At 42.1% G+C, this 19,167-nt stretch overlaps 1 protein-coding gene across 4 annotated transcripts in view; it reads right to left on the minus strand.

Moving 5' to 3' along the window:
• Nucleotides 1-6,924: 6,924 nt before the first annotated feature.
• The window catches only part of LOC140849026 (cilia- and flagella-associated protein 52-like), a 41,520-nt gene continuing 29,277 nt past the window's right edge, over nt 6,925-19,167 (minus strand). For 2 of the 4 annotated variants that reach the window (XM_073234821.1, XM_073234818.1), the window contains 2 exons: nt 17,990-18,138; nt 12,161-15,729 (listed from right to left, as the gene is read on the minus strand). In XM_073234821.1, the coding sequence (XP_073090922.1) occupies nt 15,542-15,729; nt 17,990-18,138 (337 nt within the window). In that variant the 3' untranslated portion in view covers nt 12,161-15,541. Of the gene's footprint in view, nt 7,302-8,144; nt 8,257-10,645; nt 11,023-12,160; nt 15,730-17,989; nt 18,139-19,167 lie in introns of those variants that run through there. The other 2 variants (XM_073234820.1, XM_073234819.1) reach the window with 2 other exon arrangements.

The following is a 19,167-nucleotide window of genomic DNA, read 5'->3' on the forward strand; positions in this document are numbered from 1 at the left end:
CCATTCTAAATATATATGCACCCAATACAGGAGCACCAGCATATGTGAAGCAAATACTAACAGAACTAAAGAGGGAAATAGACTGCAATGCATTCATTGTAGGAGACTTCAACACACCACTCACCCCAAAGGATAGATCCACCGGGCAGAAAATAAGTAAAGACACACAGGCACTGAACAACACACTAGAACAGATGGACCTAATAGACATCTATAGAACTTTACATCCAAAAGCAACAGGATATACATTCTTCTCAAGTGCACATGGAACATTCTCTAGAATAGACCACATACTAGCTCACAAAAAGAGCCTCAGTAAATTCCACAATATTGAAATTCTACCAACCAATTTTTCAGACCACAAAGGTATGAAAGTAGAAATAAATTCTACAAAGAAAACAAAAAGGCTCACAAACACATGGAGGCTTAACAACATGCTACTAAATAATCAATGGATCAATGAACAAATCAAAATAGAGATCAAGGAATATATAGAAACAAATGACAACAACAACACTAAGCCCCAACTTCTGTGGGATGCAGCGAAAGCAGTCTTAAGAGGAAAGTATATAGCAATCCAGGCACACTTGAAGAAGGAAGAACAATCCCAAATGAATAGTCTAACATCACAATTATTAAAACTGGAAAAAGAAGAACAAATGAGGCCTAAAGTCAGCAGAAGGAGGGACATAATAAAGATCAGAGAAGAAATAAACAAAATTGAGAAGAATAAAACAATAGCAAAAATCAACGAAACCAAGAGCTGGTTCTTTGAGAAAATAAACAAAATAGATAAGCCTCTAGCCCAACTTATTAAGAGAAAAAGAGAGTCAACACAAATCAACATAATCAGAAATGAGAATGGAAAAATCACGACAGACTCCACAGAAATACAAAGAATTATTAAAGACTACTATGAAAACCTATATGCCAACAAGCTGGAAAACCTAGAAGAAATGGACAACTTCCTAGAAAAATACAACCTCCCAAGACTGACCAAGGAAGAAACACAAAAGTTAAACAAACCAATTACAAGCAAAGAAATTGAAACAGTAATCAAAAAACTACCCAAGAACAAAACCCCGGGGCCGGACGGATTTACCTCGGAATTTTATCAGACACACAGAGAAGACATAATACCCATTCTCCTTAAAGTGTTCCACAAAATAGAAGAAGAGGGAATACTCCCAAACTCATTCTATGAAGCCAACATCACCCTAATACCAAAACCAGGCAAAGACCCCACCAAAAAAGAAAATTACAGACCAATATCCCTGATGAACGTAGATGCAAAAATACTCAATAAAATATTAGCAAACAGAATTCAACAGTATATCAAAAGGATCATACACCATGACCAAGTGGGGTTCATCCCAGGGATGCAAGGATGGTACAACATTCGAAAATCCATCAACATCATCCACCACATCAACAAAAAGAAAGACAAAAACCACATGATCATCTCCATAGATGCTGAAAAAGCATTTGACAAAATTCAACATCCATTCATGATAAAAACTCTCAGCAAAATGGGAATAGAGGGCAAGTACCTCAACATAATAAAGGCCATATATGATAAACCCACAGCCAGCATTATACTGAACAGCGAGAAGCTGAAAGCATTTCCACTGAGATCGGGAACCAGACAGGGATGCCCACTCTCCCCACTGTTATTTAACATAGTACTGGAGGTCCTAGCCACGGCAATCAGACAAAACAAAGAAATACAAGGAATCCAGATTGGTAAAGAAGAAGTTAAACTGTCACTATTTGCAGATGATATGATACTGTACATAAAAAACCCTAAAGACTCCACTCCAAAACTACTAGAACTGATATCGGAATACAGCAAAGTTGCAGGATACAAAATCAACACACAGAAATCTGTAGCTTTCCTATACACTAACAACGAATCAATAGAAAGAGAAATCAGGAAAACAATTCCATTCACCATTGCATCAAAAAGAATAAAATACCTAGGAATAAACCTAACCAAGGAAGTGAAAGACTTATACTCTGAAAACTACAAGTCACTCTTAAGAGAAATTAAAGGGGACACTAATAAATGGAAACTCATCCCATGCTCATGGCTAGGAAGAATTAATATCGTCAAAATGGCCATCCTGCCAAAAGCAATATACAAATTTGATGCAATCCCTCTCAAATTACCAGCAACATTCTTCAATGAATTGGAACAAATAATTCAAAAATTCATATGGAAACACCAAAGACCCCGAATAGCCAAAGCAATCCTGAAAAAGAAGAATAAAGTAGGGGGGATCTCACTCCCCAACTTCAAGCTCTACTACAAAGCCATAGTAATCAAGACAATTTGGTACTGGCACAAGAACAGAGCCACAGACCAGTGGAACAGATTAGAGACCCCAGAAATTAACCCAAACATATATGGTCAATTAATATTTGATAAAGGAGCCATGGACATACAATGGCAAAATGACAGTCTCTTCAACAGATGGTGCTGGCAAAACTGGACAGCTACATGTAGGAGAATGAAACTGGACCATTGTCTAACCCCATATACAAAGGTAAACTCAAAATGGATCAAAGACCTGAATGTAAGTCACGAAACCATTAAACTCTTGGAAAAAAACATAGGCAAAAACCTCTTAGACATAAACATGAGTGATCTCTTCTTGAACATATCTCCCCGGGCAAGGAAAACAACAGCAAAAATGAGCAAGTGGGACTACATTAAGCTGAAAAGCTTCTGTACAGCGAAAGACACCATCAATAGAACAAAAAGGAACCCTACAGTATGGGAGAATATATTTGAAAATGACAGATCTGATAAAGGCTTGACGTCCAGAATATATAAAGAGCTCACACGCCTCAACAAACAAAAAACAAATAACCCAATTAAAAAATGGGCAGAGGAACTGAACAGACAGTTCTCCAAAAAAGAAATACAGATGGCCAAGAGACACATGAAAAGATGCTCCACATCGCTAATTATCAGAGAAATGCAAATTAAAACTACAATGAGGTATCACCTCACACCAGTAAGGATAGCTGCCATCCAAAAGACAAACAACAACAAATGTTGGCGAGGCTGTGGAGAAAGGGGAACCCTCCTACACTGCTGGTGGGAATGTAAATTAGTTCAACCATTGTGGAAAGCAGTATGGAGGTGCATCAAAATGCTCAAAACAGACCTACCATTTGACCCAGGAATTCCACTCCTAGGAATTTACCCTAAGAACGCAGCAATCAAGTTTGAGAAAGACAGATGCACTCCTATGTTTATCGCAGCACTATTTACAATAGCCAAGAATTGGAAGCAACCTAAATGTCCATCTGTAGATGAATGGATAAAGAAGATGTGGTACATATACACAATGGAATACTACTCAGCCATAAGAAGTGGAAAAATCCAACCATTTGCAGCAACATGGATGGAGCTGGAGAGTATTATGCTCAGTGAAATAAGCCAAGCGGAGAAAGAGAAATACCAAATGATTTCACTCATCTGAGGAGTATAGGAACAAAGGAAAAACTGAAGGAACAAAACAGCAGCAGAATTACAGAACCCAAAAATGGACTAACAGGTACCAAAGGGAAAGGAACTGGGGAGGATGGGTGGGCAGGGAGGGATAAGGGGGGGGAAGAAGAAGGGGGGTATTAAGATTAGCATGCATGGGGGGGAGGGAGAAAGGGGAGGGTGGGCTGCACAACACAGAGAGGACAAGTAGTGACTCTACAACATTTTGCTAAGCTGATGGACAGTAACCGTAATGTGGTTGTTAGGGGGGACCTGATATAGGGGAGAGCATAGTAAACATAGTATTCTTCAGGTAAGTGTAGATTAAAAATTTAAAAAAAAAAAAAAAAGAAAGAAAGAAAGAAAAGGGGGATTACTCCTTAACAGGATAAAACTATTGGTAAATCAAAGATCAACGCATGCTTTAAATATCCTTAATGTTGATCACTTAAAGGGTGTCAGATGATCAGCTATGGAGGTACTCTTTTCTGATAATATTCCTTTCTCTTAATTAAAAAAAAAAAAAAAAGCAGTTACTGTGTGCTGACCTCCAATGAGTTCTGCACAGTGGTATAGAGGGCATGTCAAAGTGTGGGCAAAGGGTCTGTTTGTTTCTACGCAGAAGATCAAGGCCTAGCTTGGATACCCAGAAAATGAAGTAAGATACGATATGAGGAGGAGCTTCCGGCATCAGCACTCTCTGGAGGACTCGTGCCGGGGGATGATCATCAAAAAGCCTCCACAGGGATCCGGACGATGCTGCGGTTGTGGCTGCATCCAGCCCACCATCTCCTGGACTTGCCATGAGAAGGAGGAGGGAGATGTCTAGGCTTGCATGTGCATACAGTGAGACAACGAATTTGACTGGATCTGTACTGTTGGAACTCAACCAGGAGTTGGGAGGGGTGCAAGTTGTAGCACCCCAAAATCTCATGACTATAGACTATCTATGGTTAAAAGAACATATGGGATGTGAACAGATCCCAGAAATGGGCTGCTTTAATTTGTCTGATGGTTCAAGTACAGTTGGAAAATATCCATCATATCATAGATAAATTTTCACAAATGCCTAGGGTGCCTAAATGGTTTTCTTGGCTTCACTGGAGATGGCTGGTAATTATAGATTTGCTTTGTTTATGTCACCGTATTCCTATTATGTCAATATGTGTGTGCAAATTAGTTAGTAGTTTAAAACCTATACATACTTAAGGTACTATACAAGAAGATATGTCAAAGAAATAATCAATCCTCCCAAGTTTCCTTCATATGCTACATCTATAGCTTTTCTTCTTCCTTCCTAATTACAAACTTTAAATAGAATTCGTGCCTCATATCGAATTTACCGAGTATCATAATTCCTCCAGGTGGTAAAGATACCTCGAGACAAGTGCTGGGCATAGAAGCCACAGGGCATAAATCTGCAAAGAAGTAAAAAGCTAACCTTTGCAAACAATATGGCTTCTCTCTCACTTACCAACTTTACATTTCCCTGTATGGCCCCGGAAGATGACTGGTTAGCCAGAGACGGGTAAGATTCCTCAAGGGAGGAACAACCTAAGACAGGCACAGTCGCAGGGGGGCCATCAGGTGAGAATTTGGGGATCAACAGAGGTGAGGCTCAGAACCTCACCCCCCCTGCTTTGAGAGAAATCTTCTGCATCCGTGGATGTTTTGCTGCCCTTGTCTAGCCTGGATTAATACTTAGTCCATAGGCACACACCTGATCATCTGATCATCTACATTTGCCTTCTTACAGCACTAAACTATGTTTTCTACCTTTATCTTGCATCTACCTACCACTTCAGCATTTTATTAAAAATAAAAATAATAATAATAATAGGAGAAATGTGGGATCAACATATAAATCAAGTACAAAAATCAAATGAATATTCATATTTGACCTGATGGTTTATAGGTCATATTGCATGATCAAAACCGAAAGTTTCTGTGATGACTGCCCTTGTACTGTTCACCATGTAAGAATTTATTCACTCTGTAAGAATTCGTTCACCATGTAAGAACTTGTTCGTTATGCTTCAGAAGATTGGAGACTGACGAGAATTAGGCTTGAGATGGATTAATGATTGTACATTGAGCATTGACCCCCCTATACTGAATTTTATTGTTGTTAACAACCATTTGATCAATAAATATGAGAGATGCCCTCTCAAAAAAAAAAAAAAAAAAAAGAGCCCTAGGGTGCTCAATCTGTACATGTTATTGTCATAAAATGCATGCTAGTGATACAAAAAAAAAAAAAAAAAAAAAAAAAAAAAAAAAAAATGCTGAACCCACTCAAATCTACTCACCCCCCTCAAAATACCTGGGAGAGAGTCATAAGGAAAACATGGACTAGCGACTGCACAAGTCAACTCAAGACAAAGGCAGTAACCAGAGGATGAACTGGCAAATGCCATCTAAAGGAGGCCCCAAGAAAACCCCTTTCGTGATGGAGCACACACTTTCCGAGGAGAGAAACCAGAAGGACCGGAACAAGACCGCCGCCTAGCGGCGAGGGCGGCCGTCTGCAGCGTGCCGCCTACCTTGAACTCCGGAAAGTTGAGGCGTGTATTCGCGGGTCCAGAGCGCGCGCACCAGCGCCGCCAGCTGCTCGGTGACCTCGGCGCGGCCCGGCCCCGCCCCTGATTCCCTGGGTTAACTGGGGGCCTCCACTCGCTATCCTTTATAAACCGTCAGGTTAATGGTGAATCCCGTAAAGCCTTGCAAAATGAACTAATCATCAAATTTCTAACTAAAAAAGGAGATCAGCCGGCTGCATTATTACATCAATGCTCTGAAATGTTACTGACTACTTGATAAATAAGTGATCATCATTTTGAATACCTGCCTTGATATGTCAAATAGGGCAGCAGCAGGTTACCTAATGCAAACAAGAAGCATTTGTTAAAGCCTAAAGATGCTTAGAACGAAAGATTGCACTGTGAATTGGAGACTTTAAGTGTTTCTAGAAAAAGCCAAAATTTTCCCTCTCTGGAAAAGGATACCTGTTTGAATGCACAAGGTACTTTCCATGACCTTCTGATTTTCCATGACCACTGGAAATTTTATGGCGGACTTCAGAAAAGCATCTCTGAAATTTCATCTTTGATAATCATGCCAAGCTCCTCAACAGCACACCTTTTCTTTGAGAAAACACTAATTCATGTTTAACTCTCTGCTGTGTCAGGAATTCTGCTGATGCTTTGATACATTATTCAAACCCAAGTCTTGCCCCATGCAGCTTGATCAGTGAAATGCTGGAAAGAAGGTAAGCTCACCATTCTTATTTTAAGAGAGTGACAGCAATGATATCTGTGGACAAAATACTGAGAAAGGGCTGTGGGGTTTGTAGTCATAGAAGAGAGGTGTAACAGGAAACCAACAACTGGGGATTTATTCATAATAAACTTTTAATTACAGTCTGGACAAATTACCCTTGAACACATTTGAATTTTAATATACAATTCAAGAGTGCAATGCATTCCATAAAGGAGAAACTCACAGATAAAATATTTTCACTAAAGAACAAAAACAGAGGTAAGAAATCAAAGAGCATTCTTGGTTATCGAAATTCAGCCTTCAACAGAACTGTGGGCAGTGCCCGGCACCCGGGATGTGCCTGCAGCTTATGAGGCAAAGGGGTACTTCCATCTCAGAATGGCTCCATGGGCACTTACACTAACAATGTACTGGCTTCCTGGACTTATCCAGATGCGGGTAATGTTACCGCTGTGTCCCACCCCGACGTGAGTCACTTCAGCTTCATTATAATCCCAAACTTTGACCAGATGGTCATTTCCACCTGAAAAAGTCAAACAGTTTTCTGTGGCACTGCAGCAATAGAATAAATAGCCCTGACCTCAAATCACTGGATTAGTTTCAGTACATTCCCTGTGTGCCTGCTTAAAGGAAGAAAAACCTGCCTTTATAATAACTCTTTTCCTCGATTATAAAATTCCAGGTCTATTGTAGTCAAAATTGGGGGAAAAAAATACAGAGAGGGGACATCACCCTTGATCCCACCACAGAGAAGTAACCACCAGTAACATCTCGGTTTAGTTCCTTACAGTCTAAGTATACAGGTATACATCTGTATATGTGATTGGGATCACATCGTGTCTGGTTTTGTATTGTGCTTTAGGTAAATGTAAATGTGAGCCATGAATTCATTTGGAGCATTTATTTGTTAATGGCCTGAAGAATCAAAGAGTCCGGCAGGAAATAATATTGGTGGTATTCCTACAGGCATGTTGTGTGGAAAGTGCCCCCTGGAAATGACTTACAGGCCTAGCATTTAAGGCTTCAGTAGGAAATAACAAAGCAAGGCACGCTGGACAGCCCAAACCATTTAAAGTCAAACTTCGTTCGGTCATTAACACCCACAACAAAAAAACAAGCAATGTAAGGCTTGGCTTTTATTTGTCCTCCTGAGGCTCATGGGAAAACATTCCCTCTCACTGAAATGGGATTTCTGCATTCTGCTTTGGCGGCCACACCTAGGGCAGCGTTTCAGGCCTGAATCTGACCACATTGCCCTTCGGATCCCTTTGTGGTCTGGTCCCTTCCTGCTGCCTTCCGCCTGGCAGGTTCCTAGTTCCCGTTTAATTCAGCTGGGTTTGACTCTGTCCTTATGCCAGGAACTAACCTGTGACAAAGTGCACTCCTTCCAGTGTGGTATCCATGCCATTGACTGACCCAGACAAGGAACCTTCCAGCTCTCTGATCACTGACCCATCAAATACTTTCCAGTAGGCAACCTGGAATTCAGGAAAGAAGCATTGGGCAGGAATCAGCTCAGTGGAATCATCCACACCCAGGCTAACACAAGATGGTTCTACTTTAAATAGAAGGTAGCAAAAATATACTCTGGGTGATATATCTGCTGAAATTATGAACAGGCTAAAGGAGGGGGTGGAGAAACCATTTTAATATTTTTAGTATTGGGTTTTTAATTCGCATCTATTTACAGAGATGCTGATGGGCTGCTAAAACCAGATTGTGACAGAAAGTGCCTTTGCTTAGACTAAGCACATTGAATCTGAGGCAGGCGGTTGAAGGAGGAAGGAAACCACCACAGAATCCAGTTTCCTGTGTGTGTTCCTAGGAGAGGGAGGCTTCAGGCCTGCAGGAAGGGGAAGCGGTTCCTTCCTTCAGCTTGGGGAATGAGCCTGCAGAGAGTTCTGGAGACCAAGCCTTCCAAAGTCCCCTTCCCACTGCGACTGGTCCCCCCACCTCTTCCTCAGCCCACCCTTATCCCCACCTTTCTCTTCAGCCTCAAAGCAATAAAATATTCCACAGGGTGGATTTAAAGGCAAACTGATAGTAAGGTCCCCTCCTGGGGGAGGGAAGGAGGTTAGGGGTGGGGGGTGGGGGGGAGACAGGCTCAAGGGAGGAAGATTTTGCTCTGAATATACTACTTTTATACTTTCTGAACTTTGTAAATGTACAACCTATTCAAAAATAAAATTGCTTTCCAAACAAAGAGTTCTTGAGCAGGAATCATAAGTGTGAACTCACAGTTCACCCCCTTGTTTGTGAAATGAGAGGTTTGTTTGATGCTGATGGAAACTTTCTATGATCCACTAATTATGTCAGGAATCGGTATTCAGAACCTAGCTAGAAATTGTGGATGCTATTTAAGAAACTATTTTCTTTTTTGCTTCATAATTTTGACTGGCACTTGATTACTTCAAGAAAACGTTCTGTTTTCAGAGCAAAAGCATAAAAGAGTATAAAAGCTCGCCAAAATCCTTGTTTCTCAGGAACCGTATCTACATTAGTAGCTGGTGCTTGACCACCTGCTTTCTTGGCAAAAAGATCAAAGTGACGCTCTTCTGGGCAGCCTTATGGCACCTCAGGCTTTCCCAGGTATCCTCCACCTGGGCTGGTCTTCCCTGAGGTCTAAGTATGGCTCGGTCCTTGTCACTCAGGCCTCAGCTCAACTTGACCTCCTTAGGGAGGCATTGCTGACCATCCTCACTAAAGCAGCTTCCTTCCACCCAGACAGTACAACCGAGTCTATTTTCTTTTTAGGCCTTTCAGCAACTTTATCATTCTGTTCATTTCTTACTCATAGTCCATTTATGTATTCATTTACATGTGAACTGAACAACCCGTTCCCTCCCACCCAAAATAACTCCCCACAGGATGTAAGCTCTGTGACAGCAGGGACAGTGTCCTGTCCCCAACCCTCAGAATAGGTTGACAGATTTATGACGTATGGTTTGAGTACTCTGGTGAAAATGCCATTAAGAAGGAAGCAGGCTGCTTCAAGTCTCATGAGCTGAAACCTAGAATATGGCAGAAGCTTTTTGAACCATAGAGCAAAACATTTATAGAGGTGCTGTGATGAACTCCCTAATATCCATTCCACGCCAGTTGGAAGAGGAAGCCTATTTAGACCACAGGGGCGCCATGGGGTTGGCGGGTGGGCAGGCTTTTAATCCCGTTTGGGCCAATGAGACACAAACTGAGAAGGTCAATCTGCAGAGACTAGAAGGGAAGCCAATCTCCGTGCCCTCCCACAACATTCCATCTGGGTCAGCAAATCCTGGCTCGGACCAGGATTTCTTGCGTTTTTATGACAGTGTCTTTGAGCAGTAGTTCTCAATCACATGGAAAGCTCAGGCAGAAAAAAGCCCCACTCTTAAATTCTAATTCTGTAGGGGGCAGCAGGTGGAGAGGCACGTTTAGTATTTTTCCTACTATATTTTTATACTTTTCACTTATCAGCCTTTTCTGTAACTAGTGAAAAGATAAATATGCACCTTCTTCAATGATCTCAAAGTCATCTCAAATCCAAATCAGGGGAGCCCAAATCCATCAATTAGACCAAGATCTGGCTCATCTGTACAGCTGGATAACACCCTGGCATCCTTGTGCCCCTCCATGTGACTCTCCTGAAGCCTTTTGCTTGCCCCAAGAGGAAATATTTCCCCCAATAGAGGGACCGATCTTTACTCAAAGACATGGACTCCCCAGCTAAAGAAACTTGATATACTGATGAACTAGAGCAATGAGAAATGAGGAGCTCTACTGTCATTTGATTTGAATTTAGTAAAGGTGACAGCTGGCTTGGGCACAGCAATTCTGTTCCAGCCTCAGAAATTTCCTAATAATAAAAACTGATATTTATTGAGCACCTACTGTGTTTCAGGCCCCTGCTATTAGCAGTACGTGAGCATGGCTGTAATCATCATGGCAATTCTGAGGTTGACAGTATCATCATTTCCATTTTACAGATGAGGAAGCAAAGGCACTGAAAGGTTATGTAGCATTTCCAAAGCCACATGGTGGATCTATGGCAAAGCCTCCTTCTTTGTACTGGTATGGCTTGTTTCTGGAGCCTGCACTCTCGGCCACCATATTTCACTTTTCTGTTGTACCAGAAAGATCTTGACTCTTGCTGACAGTACTTAACCTTTCTGTCTGTCCCACTGGTGATGATCTGAAACTCTTCAGGGTGGTAACAAACACACTGGAATAAGGTGTTGGCCAGAATCATCTGATTCCTCCTAAGACACCTGAAAAAGAAACTCAAGAGCTGTGAAACTCAACTTTCTCTTTCTTAGAAAACATCTACTATTCAAACTAGATTTGGTACAAGCTTGGATTTGGGTTGATTTGTCTATCCCAAACAGATTTCCTGTTAACTCTGTCCACTCCATTTCTGTGTCCTCACAATGCACCTTACCAGGGGCAGTCAGAGCATGCTGGGTGGGGTCCTTTTTTTAAAGAAAAAGCACAGAACTCCATGGGAAGCCTCAAGTTCCTGTGAGAAGGAAGTAGCAGAGGCTGACCTCAGGTCAATCTGCCGTCTCCATACCAGGTACTTTATTCCTGAGGCCACCATTTTGAAGTGAATGCCTTTACAAGCTGAGCATCAAAGGGTGGGGAAGGGCTTTTTAAAGGTGGATATTATTGGGCTTTACCTCTAGGGATTTGGGTTTAGGAGGCTGGGAGAGGCCCATACATTTACATGGTAATCAGTACCACGTGAGTCCATGTGCACAGTAGTTTGAGAAACATTGCTTTAGCTATTGTACTGAGAAATATGTAAATCAAGCTCCTCCTTCCATAGGAGATAGGTGACCATCTCACAGGCCAGGCTCTGCTGGCTGCAAAAAGCCACCTTCTGTAGTTTCTTCTCATTAGGGAAGTTTTCGCACAGGGTATCTGAGCTGAGCATTTTTAAAAGATTCTGGTACAAATTAACCAAATATGTCTGCTACACAAAAGGGAGGCTTTAAAGATTTGAGGTGGTCACAAGCATCCACAGAAATAAGTTCAGACATGCCGTTCTCGTTATGTATTTTCCCAATGGGAAGTTCAGGAGTAATGTGAACATGACCTGTAAGTGCAGCCCTTGGACCAGCACCGGGAACATCACTTCGGAACTTGTTAGAAATGCGGAATCTCAGGCACCACTCTAGACCTACTGAATCAAAATCTACATTTTAACAAGCTCCCCAGGTGATTACTGTGCACATCAAGGTTAGAGACACAGGGAGGTAGAAGACAGAGGTTTGCTTAGTTTGGGGTTTTTTTTTAATGCCTTAAATAAAAAGTATTCTGTCTTTGCCTTTAGTTCCATTCTCCTCTCTTCAATCAAGACCATCTCATATTTTTATACAATATCTGTATCTATAACTATATATCCCTATCTCTTTTCTCCCAGCTCCATACATATCCAAGTCTCTAATGCAGTTATCACGGTGGGGAAGCATCTTAGGAATGGTAGAGGGGTGCTAGGCAGGGAGAGGGGTTGGAGGAATAGGGTCTAATACTAAGTAAAATCAAGCAACAAACATGCATATAGAAAATAAAATAAAATAAAACACTGTCATTGAAAATCCTTTGAGTTACTCCAAAACTAAAGTTCACACTTTGGTCCAGTGACCTTGGGGTCAGCCCCTCTATGGGGATGGCAGTGCGCTTACAGCATGAGAGCTCCCCGACAATGAAAGAAGGGCAAAGTCACACCCCTCACCCCCACTCCTACCCTGTCCCCCATGGCAAGCTCATTCTGGGTTTGACTGGACTGGGCAGAATGCCCAGAGGAACTGCCTACATTATTTAAGTTATTTCCCTTCTCCCTTTTTGGGGGATTCTCAGAGTTGCATTACTATAAGTTCAATCATGCATCACTGTGGGTATCTGTAAAGCTACTTTCCATCCATCCAGAAATTTCTAATGTCCTGCTCTTCCTGGAAATGACACCCTTTCTGCCAGCATCTGTAAACCCTGCACAGTCATGCAGATAAATAGCTTCCGGTGAGCACCCCTTTACTGTTGCCTTAAATAAGATTCCCACCTTGTGTGTGAACCTTCTGTCAAGTTCAATAATGCATTTTGTGTCACTTTGCCCTCCCCATCATAGGTAACCTACACAAGGTCCCAAATGATGCAGGTCCCATCCGTGCTGGCGGTGACACACTGCTTATTGTCCTTCTTCACCCGAATGCAGGACACAGATGACTTGTGCTCCTTCAGAGCCTCCTCCAGCTTCTGGGTCTGGCAGCCTATCTGCCACACCCTCACCTGAGAGCCACACACCCAGGCTCAGTACAGACGGGCACTTTTGAAGGGATAAAAAGATTCCAAGAGCTTTTTCACCTCTGCTGTGCTGGACTTGTTTTCTTTAGCTCCCTGTTCTCATCACAGTTGAGCGGGGTAGGAATGCTAAGTTGTGGGGCAGGAGCATTCATCCGTGGAGCCAGGAAAATGCTACCACTGGTCCTGCCCCTGCTTCTACTTTGAGGGCTGAGAAATCTATCAGATACCCGCTACTAAAACCCATACTGCCAGGGCTGCTGCTAAACCAAGGGAAATAATGTGTCTACTCATTTCTGCTGAGCGTTGCTCTCAAATTTCTGGTGCCATCAGGAAATCTCTTGGGTACCCATAGCCATATTTAACTTGCACATCAGCTGCTTAGTTTTAATCATTTAGAATCATCAGTTCTCAACCTTGTCACAGTCAATACCCACTTTCTATAATGAGTATTTTCCAACACCCCTTTACTATTCTGAAAGGAAACCCATAGGTAATACAACTACTCGCCACACAAAATTCCACAACAAACAATATGATGCCCTAGTTGGCAATAAAAAGGATACATAAAAGGGAAGTTATTTATCTGTCTTATAATAAACACTGTCACAACTATACCAGAAAACATAATAATTTAGTCAGATGCATATACCGTCTTATAGCGAATATGTTGGACATAAAAAATAAGAGGAGGAATAGCTTTTTGTGAAATAAAATTATTTCATGTGAAAGAACCATAGTCGAGGTGAACACTAGACTAAAACTAAGTGTTAGGATAAGTAATAACAGACTAATGTCTTTATACCTGGTAAGAGCAAAATAAGCTTCAATGAAGGAAGGAAAACATTCTAAGATACGTTCTTAGTAAAGAAGATGAGGAAACATGAGGTTATCTCAAATGAGCTGGGCCAGATTCATTTCTATAGTGTCCGAATGATTCCCTGTTTCTGACCTGGGATGGGATAGCGACTATTGCCAAAGAAAACAAATCTTCCATCTTAAATGCCCACTGCATTTGGAAGCATACATTCACTCTTTAGCAAGAGTGATATTCTAATTTTCTTCCTACTATGGTGTGGGCACCAGCCAAACAGCCCGAGACCGGAACTTTAGATGTGCTGGGCATTAGCCCTTTAGAAGCGGGATTGCAGGGAGGTGTGGGCATGCATGGAGGGAAGAGGACAAGGTGTTGGGACCGGGGTCTTCAAACTCTGGCATTGGCCATGTGCTAGTGAAAATGAAGGTAGTTGAGTATTTCAGCAACTACTGCATTCATAGCAGTGCACCCCTGCTGCAAATCTAGTCTCTAGCACTTACAAAGACCTTCTAGACTATGTCTTTTGGAAGAAAAAGTCTGTAATAGCTGCATGGAGAATGGGAAGAGGAGCTGACATTGTTCTTGAAAAGATAGCTGTGCGGAGCCAAGGGCAGTGAATTGGTAATGTGTGATTTCCTGAGTAACTCTCATCAGCCTGGGCTCAGGCACCTAGAACACCAGTGGTCTGGCTGAAACCCAGTTGAGGCATCAGCGAGGCAGATGTCCCAGAAGACTGGAAGAGCAAGCAAGGGCGCTGAGGGTGTCAGCAGCAGCGCGGCCGAAGGGATAAGGAAGGGAGTAAAGCAGTGACGGTGGTGGTAGGCAGAGAGCAGGCAGATGGTCTGAGGCTGAGTATGTCTATGGAGCACCTGGAATGTGCCTAGTCCTGATGACCATGGGCTCTGAAGGTAAAATGTGCACCAGATTTTGAAGAATTAATACAAGATAAAGAGTGTAAAATATCTCATTAATAAGAGTATTGTTATCTTCACTTTACACGCAGGAAATGGAGCAGAGATAGATCACACAGCGGAGAAGTGGCAGAAGTGAAATTTGGGCCCAGGCAGCATGACTCTGGATCCCAAACACTCAGGCACTCATCAGATTGGCCCAAAGTCTTCTGGAGACTACATCAAGATGCTGTATCTTTCTCTCCCTGGTAAGTTATTCCCGTGATAGCATGCAGAAAAGAAAATACCCTATGTTGAGAAAGGGAAGGCTTTGAAATAGCAAAAAAGCTGGGGAGAAGGGCAGGAGAAACCCTGAGATGACTGTGTGAGTGAAAGATGTTTTAGAAGTCTTGAGAAAGTGTAATAATTTTAAATGAATGGTCAAAGTGTCTGGGTAGATTGAAGAATTTATTCTAAAAATAGCATCTTCTTTAAAAGATAAGATGAAGACAATTTATATAACTGTGGTCTTTGAAGGAAAAGAGCAAATATTCTAAAACTCTGGCAAAATGCCAACAGTGATTCCACGGAGAATGCTTTTATGTTTGTATCTGAAATGTCCTTTCTGTGAATAGATACATTTATATGCATATTTATATTATCAGAACTTCAGTTTATCATGTATTTTAGGGTTTCATCCAAATCTGAATTTGGTCCTGCTTGACTCCTAGTACAGGTTAAAAAAATCAAATAAGTGGCCTCCTATAAGGCCATTACTCTAAGTCAAGGGCTATTTGAAAAACATTCTGCTTTTAACAGTAGTACCTCCCCTTCCCCACCGCTGCTGATGACCCTTTTACAGTCGCTGGTGGTGGCGATGGCCGTCACTCCAATCCTGTGGGCATTGTTAATGACATATATCAACCGGCCTGTCTCTGGGGCGAAAGCTCGGATTTTCCCATCGTCCCATCCTGGCATGAAGGAGAAACAAAAGGCAAAGATCAGTGTATTCATGCTCTTTCCGTAGGCTGTTACATCATAAATGAGATTCAGGATTGGGAAGCAGTCATACTGATGGAGGAAAGAGGCTGTCATCCCCCAATTACCAGGAAATCACACCCCCTTTCCTCTGACTCCTCGAACTGGTCACACCTAACTGAGGGAAATGAGTTGCCTTAGTTGAACCTGCCTCTAGGTGCACCCCAGTCCAGGAGAGAGAAGTTGGGGTGGGGAGGAAGGAGTGAGACAGCTCACCTTTCTCACAGGCTGCAAAACTTGTGAATTCAACTAGCCAGTTGATATTGCACCTGGGACATAGAATTTAACACCTTCAAATAAATGGTGGCTTCCCATCCCTCCCCCTCCCCTTGAACCTGATGCTCATTCCCCCACTCCCACCATCTTCTCCATCTCAGTGAAATGATGGTGGCATCGTCCAGTTGTTCAACCCAAGAACTTCAGAGTCATCCTTGAATCTTCTCTATTCCATTGTCCAACCCAAGCCAATACCCTGTGCGTCAGCAAGTCCCATCAACTCTACAGTTGAAAGACATCCTGAATCCGACCACTTCTCAACCCTTCCCCTGGGACCACCCTTGTCCATGCCACCAGCATCTCTCTCCTGGATTATTATAACAGCTTCTTCCCTGGCCTTAGACTCTTGCTCCCCTCAACCAATTATCAATGCAGGGGCCAGGGTGAACTTCTTAAAATCATGCTACCTCCTTGATCAAACTTTCAGAAGCCTTTCCGATCTACAGTGAAAATCCAACACTTTATCCCTCCACAGTTATTAGTCTCTCTCTACCCACCTCAACTTCCTCTGTACCACTGTCCTCCAGTTCTGACCCCAGCTTTACCACTAAGCTGCAGATACACTACTGGTCCTCTTTCTTTTCTTCAAATATGCCAATCAATTTTCCCACCTCAGGGCCTGTGTAGTTACTGTTCCCTCTGCCTGGAATGCCCATTCCCTACGCCTTAGGTGACTCGCTCCTTCTCTGGGCTTTAGTGTCACCTCTTGACCTTAGCATTTTTAAATAAGATGCTCAAGGTAGATCCCATTCCAGCAAAGACTTGAGGAAGTGAGGGGGTGAGGGAGGGAGTTATGAGGCTGGCTAACTGGGGAAAGAACATTCCAAGCAGACAAAATAGCTAGAGCAAAGGCCCTATGCACAATGTTTGAGGAACAGCAAAAGAAAAGGAAATATGACTAGAGAGGGGTGAGCAGTAAGAGGCCAAGTCTGAGGTGAGAAGGTGGAGGTTGGAAGGACAGAAGGTCATGTAGGCAACTGTAGAAACTTAGAAATGAGTCCCCAAAATGGCTTGATCTGACTTAAGTTTTAAAAAGAGATCCCTGACTTCTGTGTTGAGAACAGACTGGAGAGAATAGATAAGGGTAGAAGCAGGGAGACCTGGTGCAAAGCTATGAGAATAGTCTGGGAGAGAGATGGTCATGGCTGACACAGGTTGGAGATGATGAGAAGTGACAGAATCTTGGGTATGCTCTGAGGGGAGAGCCACTGGGGCAAATGGATGTGGGGTGTAAAAGAAAAGGAGGAGGTGAAGACTCCAAGATTCTGACCTGCGGGTTTGTTAGCTCTAAGTATAATATAAGCCAAGAGCTCCTGGGGCCACTATGTGGAGAAGACATTACCAAGGGTGAAGCCAACACAGAGGAAACAAAGCCAATAAAAATGGGGATGAAATGGGTTCCTGGTATCACCATTTAATAGCTGTACTGAAAGATCCACTTGACTTTGCATGGATGTGAACAAGTGAGTTTACTTTTTGAGCCCTGAGGAAATCTGCATATGGACTGAACATAATGATGTTTAAAGTTAAAATATTTTGGCATAAAATAAATTCCCTTTGAGGCATAACATAGATTAAGTCAGGTTTTTTAATCTCTTGAACAACAAAAGGGGTTCTAACACAAGGCCTCCGGTCCATTTTGTAATTGAATTAGTAAATTTCCTTACTAGAGTGGAAGCTACATGTTATATGCAAAAATGTGGGAGAAGGGAAATTGTGACTTGGTAATTCCTAGCTCAGAAAGTCTCCCAGATGGAAGGGAACCCCAAAGCGAGGCTAGATGGGAAGTAAGGAGGAGGTAGACAGTGGAAGGCCGTTCCAGGTTATCCACATGTAGAGACTAGCATACGGGGAGAATGACAAGATCCAAAGCCACAAGCCAGAGCCCAAAGCCAAACTTTGGTATGTCAACGTTACCCGAAATGATGCTCTTGCCGTCTCTCATGAAATCAATGCCATGGCAGGTCATGTTGGGTACAGTGATCCGCAGCAGCTCCCTGTTGGACAGCGTGTGCCACACCCTGATGTCTTTCTTGGCACAGGTGGCAAACAGCTCAGCAGTGCCGCTGTGAAGAAGCAAGCCCCCGGGAGAATAAGAGATGCAGCCATAAAATACAGTGTTTCTTAGACGCGTATTTGACACATTTGAGTTCCATAAGGATGTAGGGAAGGGAGCCTTTTAGACATAAATTATCTTGAGGCTTAATGGCCTTATAGATTTCTTGTATAAAATGGCATTTGATGCCCATGAATCACGTGTGGACCATCTTTTGTAGTCCTTTCCCTTTGGGAACAGTTGGAACAAAGTTGCTCAAAAAGGAAATGTCAGTTTGAAAGTCTTTCAATGCCTTGGTGCACTGAAGGATAGTAACATTTTTGAGGTAAAATACACTTTGTGGAATATTTACCTTAAAAGAGCCTAAACAAAACTTTTCCTAAAGTAGATAACTTAAAATTTCAAAGTCGAAAATGAATTAATGTTTGCAGATAATCCAAAATATGACTTTGCTTAGTTATGAGAAAATATGAGATTGTGGACAAAAAAAGAGAATCCCAGAATAATTGGTCTATCAGGTTTTTTTTTAAAGGACAACTTGTGAACAGAATGAAAAATCCCAATATGTAAAAAAATTACAGATTATTCCAATTTGTACTTCCCTTTGAGGGAAAAAGGATTAATACTGGAATACAAGAAATACTATCTTCTTTGTAAGTATGCATTTCCAGTTATAGTTTATGTGAAGACAGAATTAACTAATGTTCTATCACTTACACAGGTATATAAAATTGTCAGAAGCATTGAACTGAACACCTAAGAATATATTATTGTATGTTACTTATACTTCAATTTTTTTAAATGTTAAGGAGTCATAATTAATCCAATAGTTAAGGGATCCAGCATAAAGAGTTTGCTCTTGTAAAACTGCAACTGGAAAGGGTTAACAATTGTTACTGTGCTTTCTACCCTGAAGGTGCCCAGAACTCCCATAGCTATGGTGTCTGTAGAAAAAGGTGGCAGGAAACCCATAGCCTTACCAGCTAAACGGGCCAGAAATTAGAGTTAAGGGCTGGAAACCAGCTGGAATTTTAAGGTC

Source organism: Manis javanica, chromosome 4 (genome assembly GCF_040802235.1).
Source record: "Manis javanica isolate MJ-LG chromosome 4, MJ_LKY, whole genome shotgun sequence".
In the NCBI taxonomy this organism is placed as follows: Eukaryota; Metazoa; Chordata; class Mammalia; order Pholidota; family Manidae; genus Manis; species Manis javanica.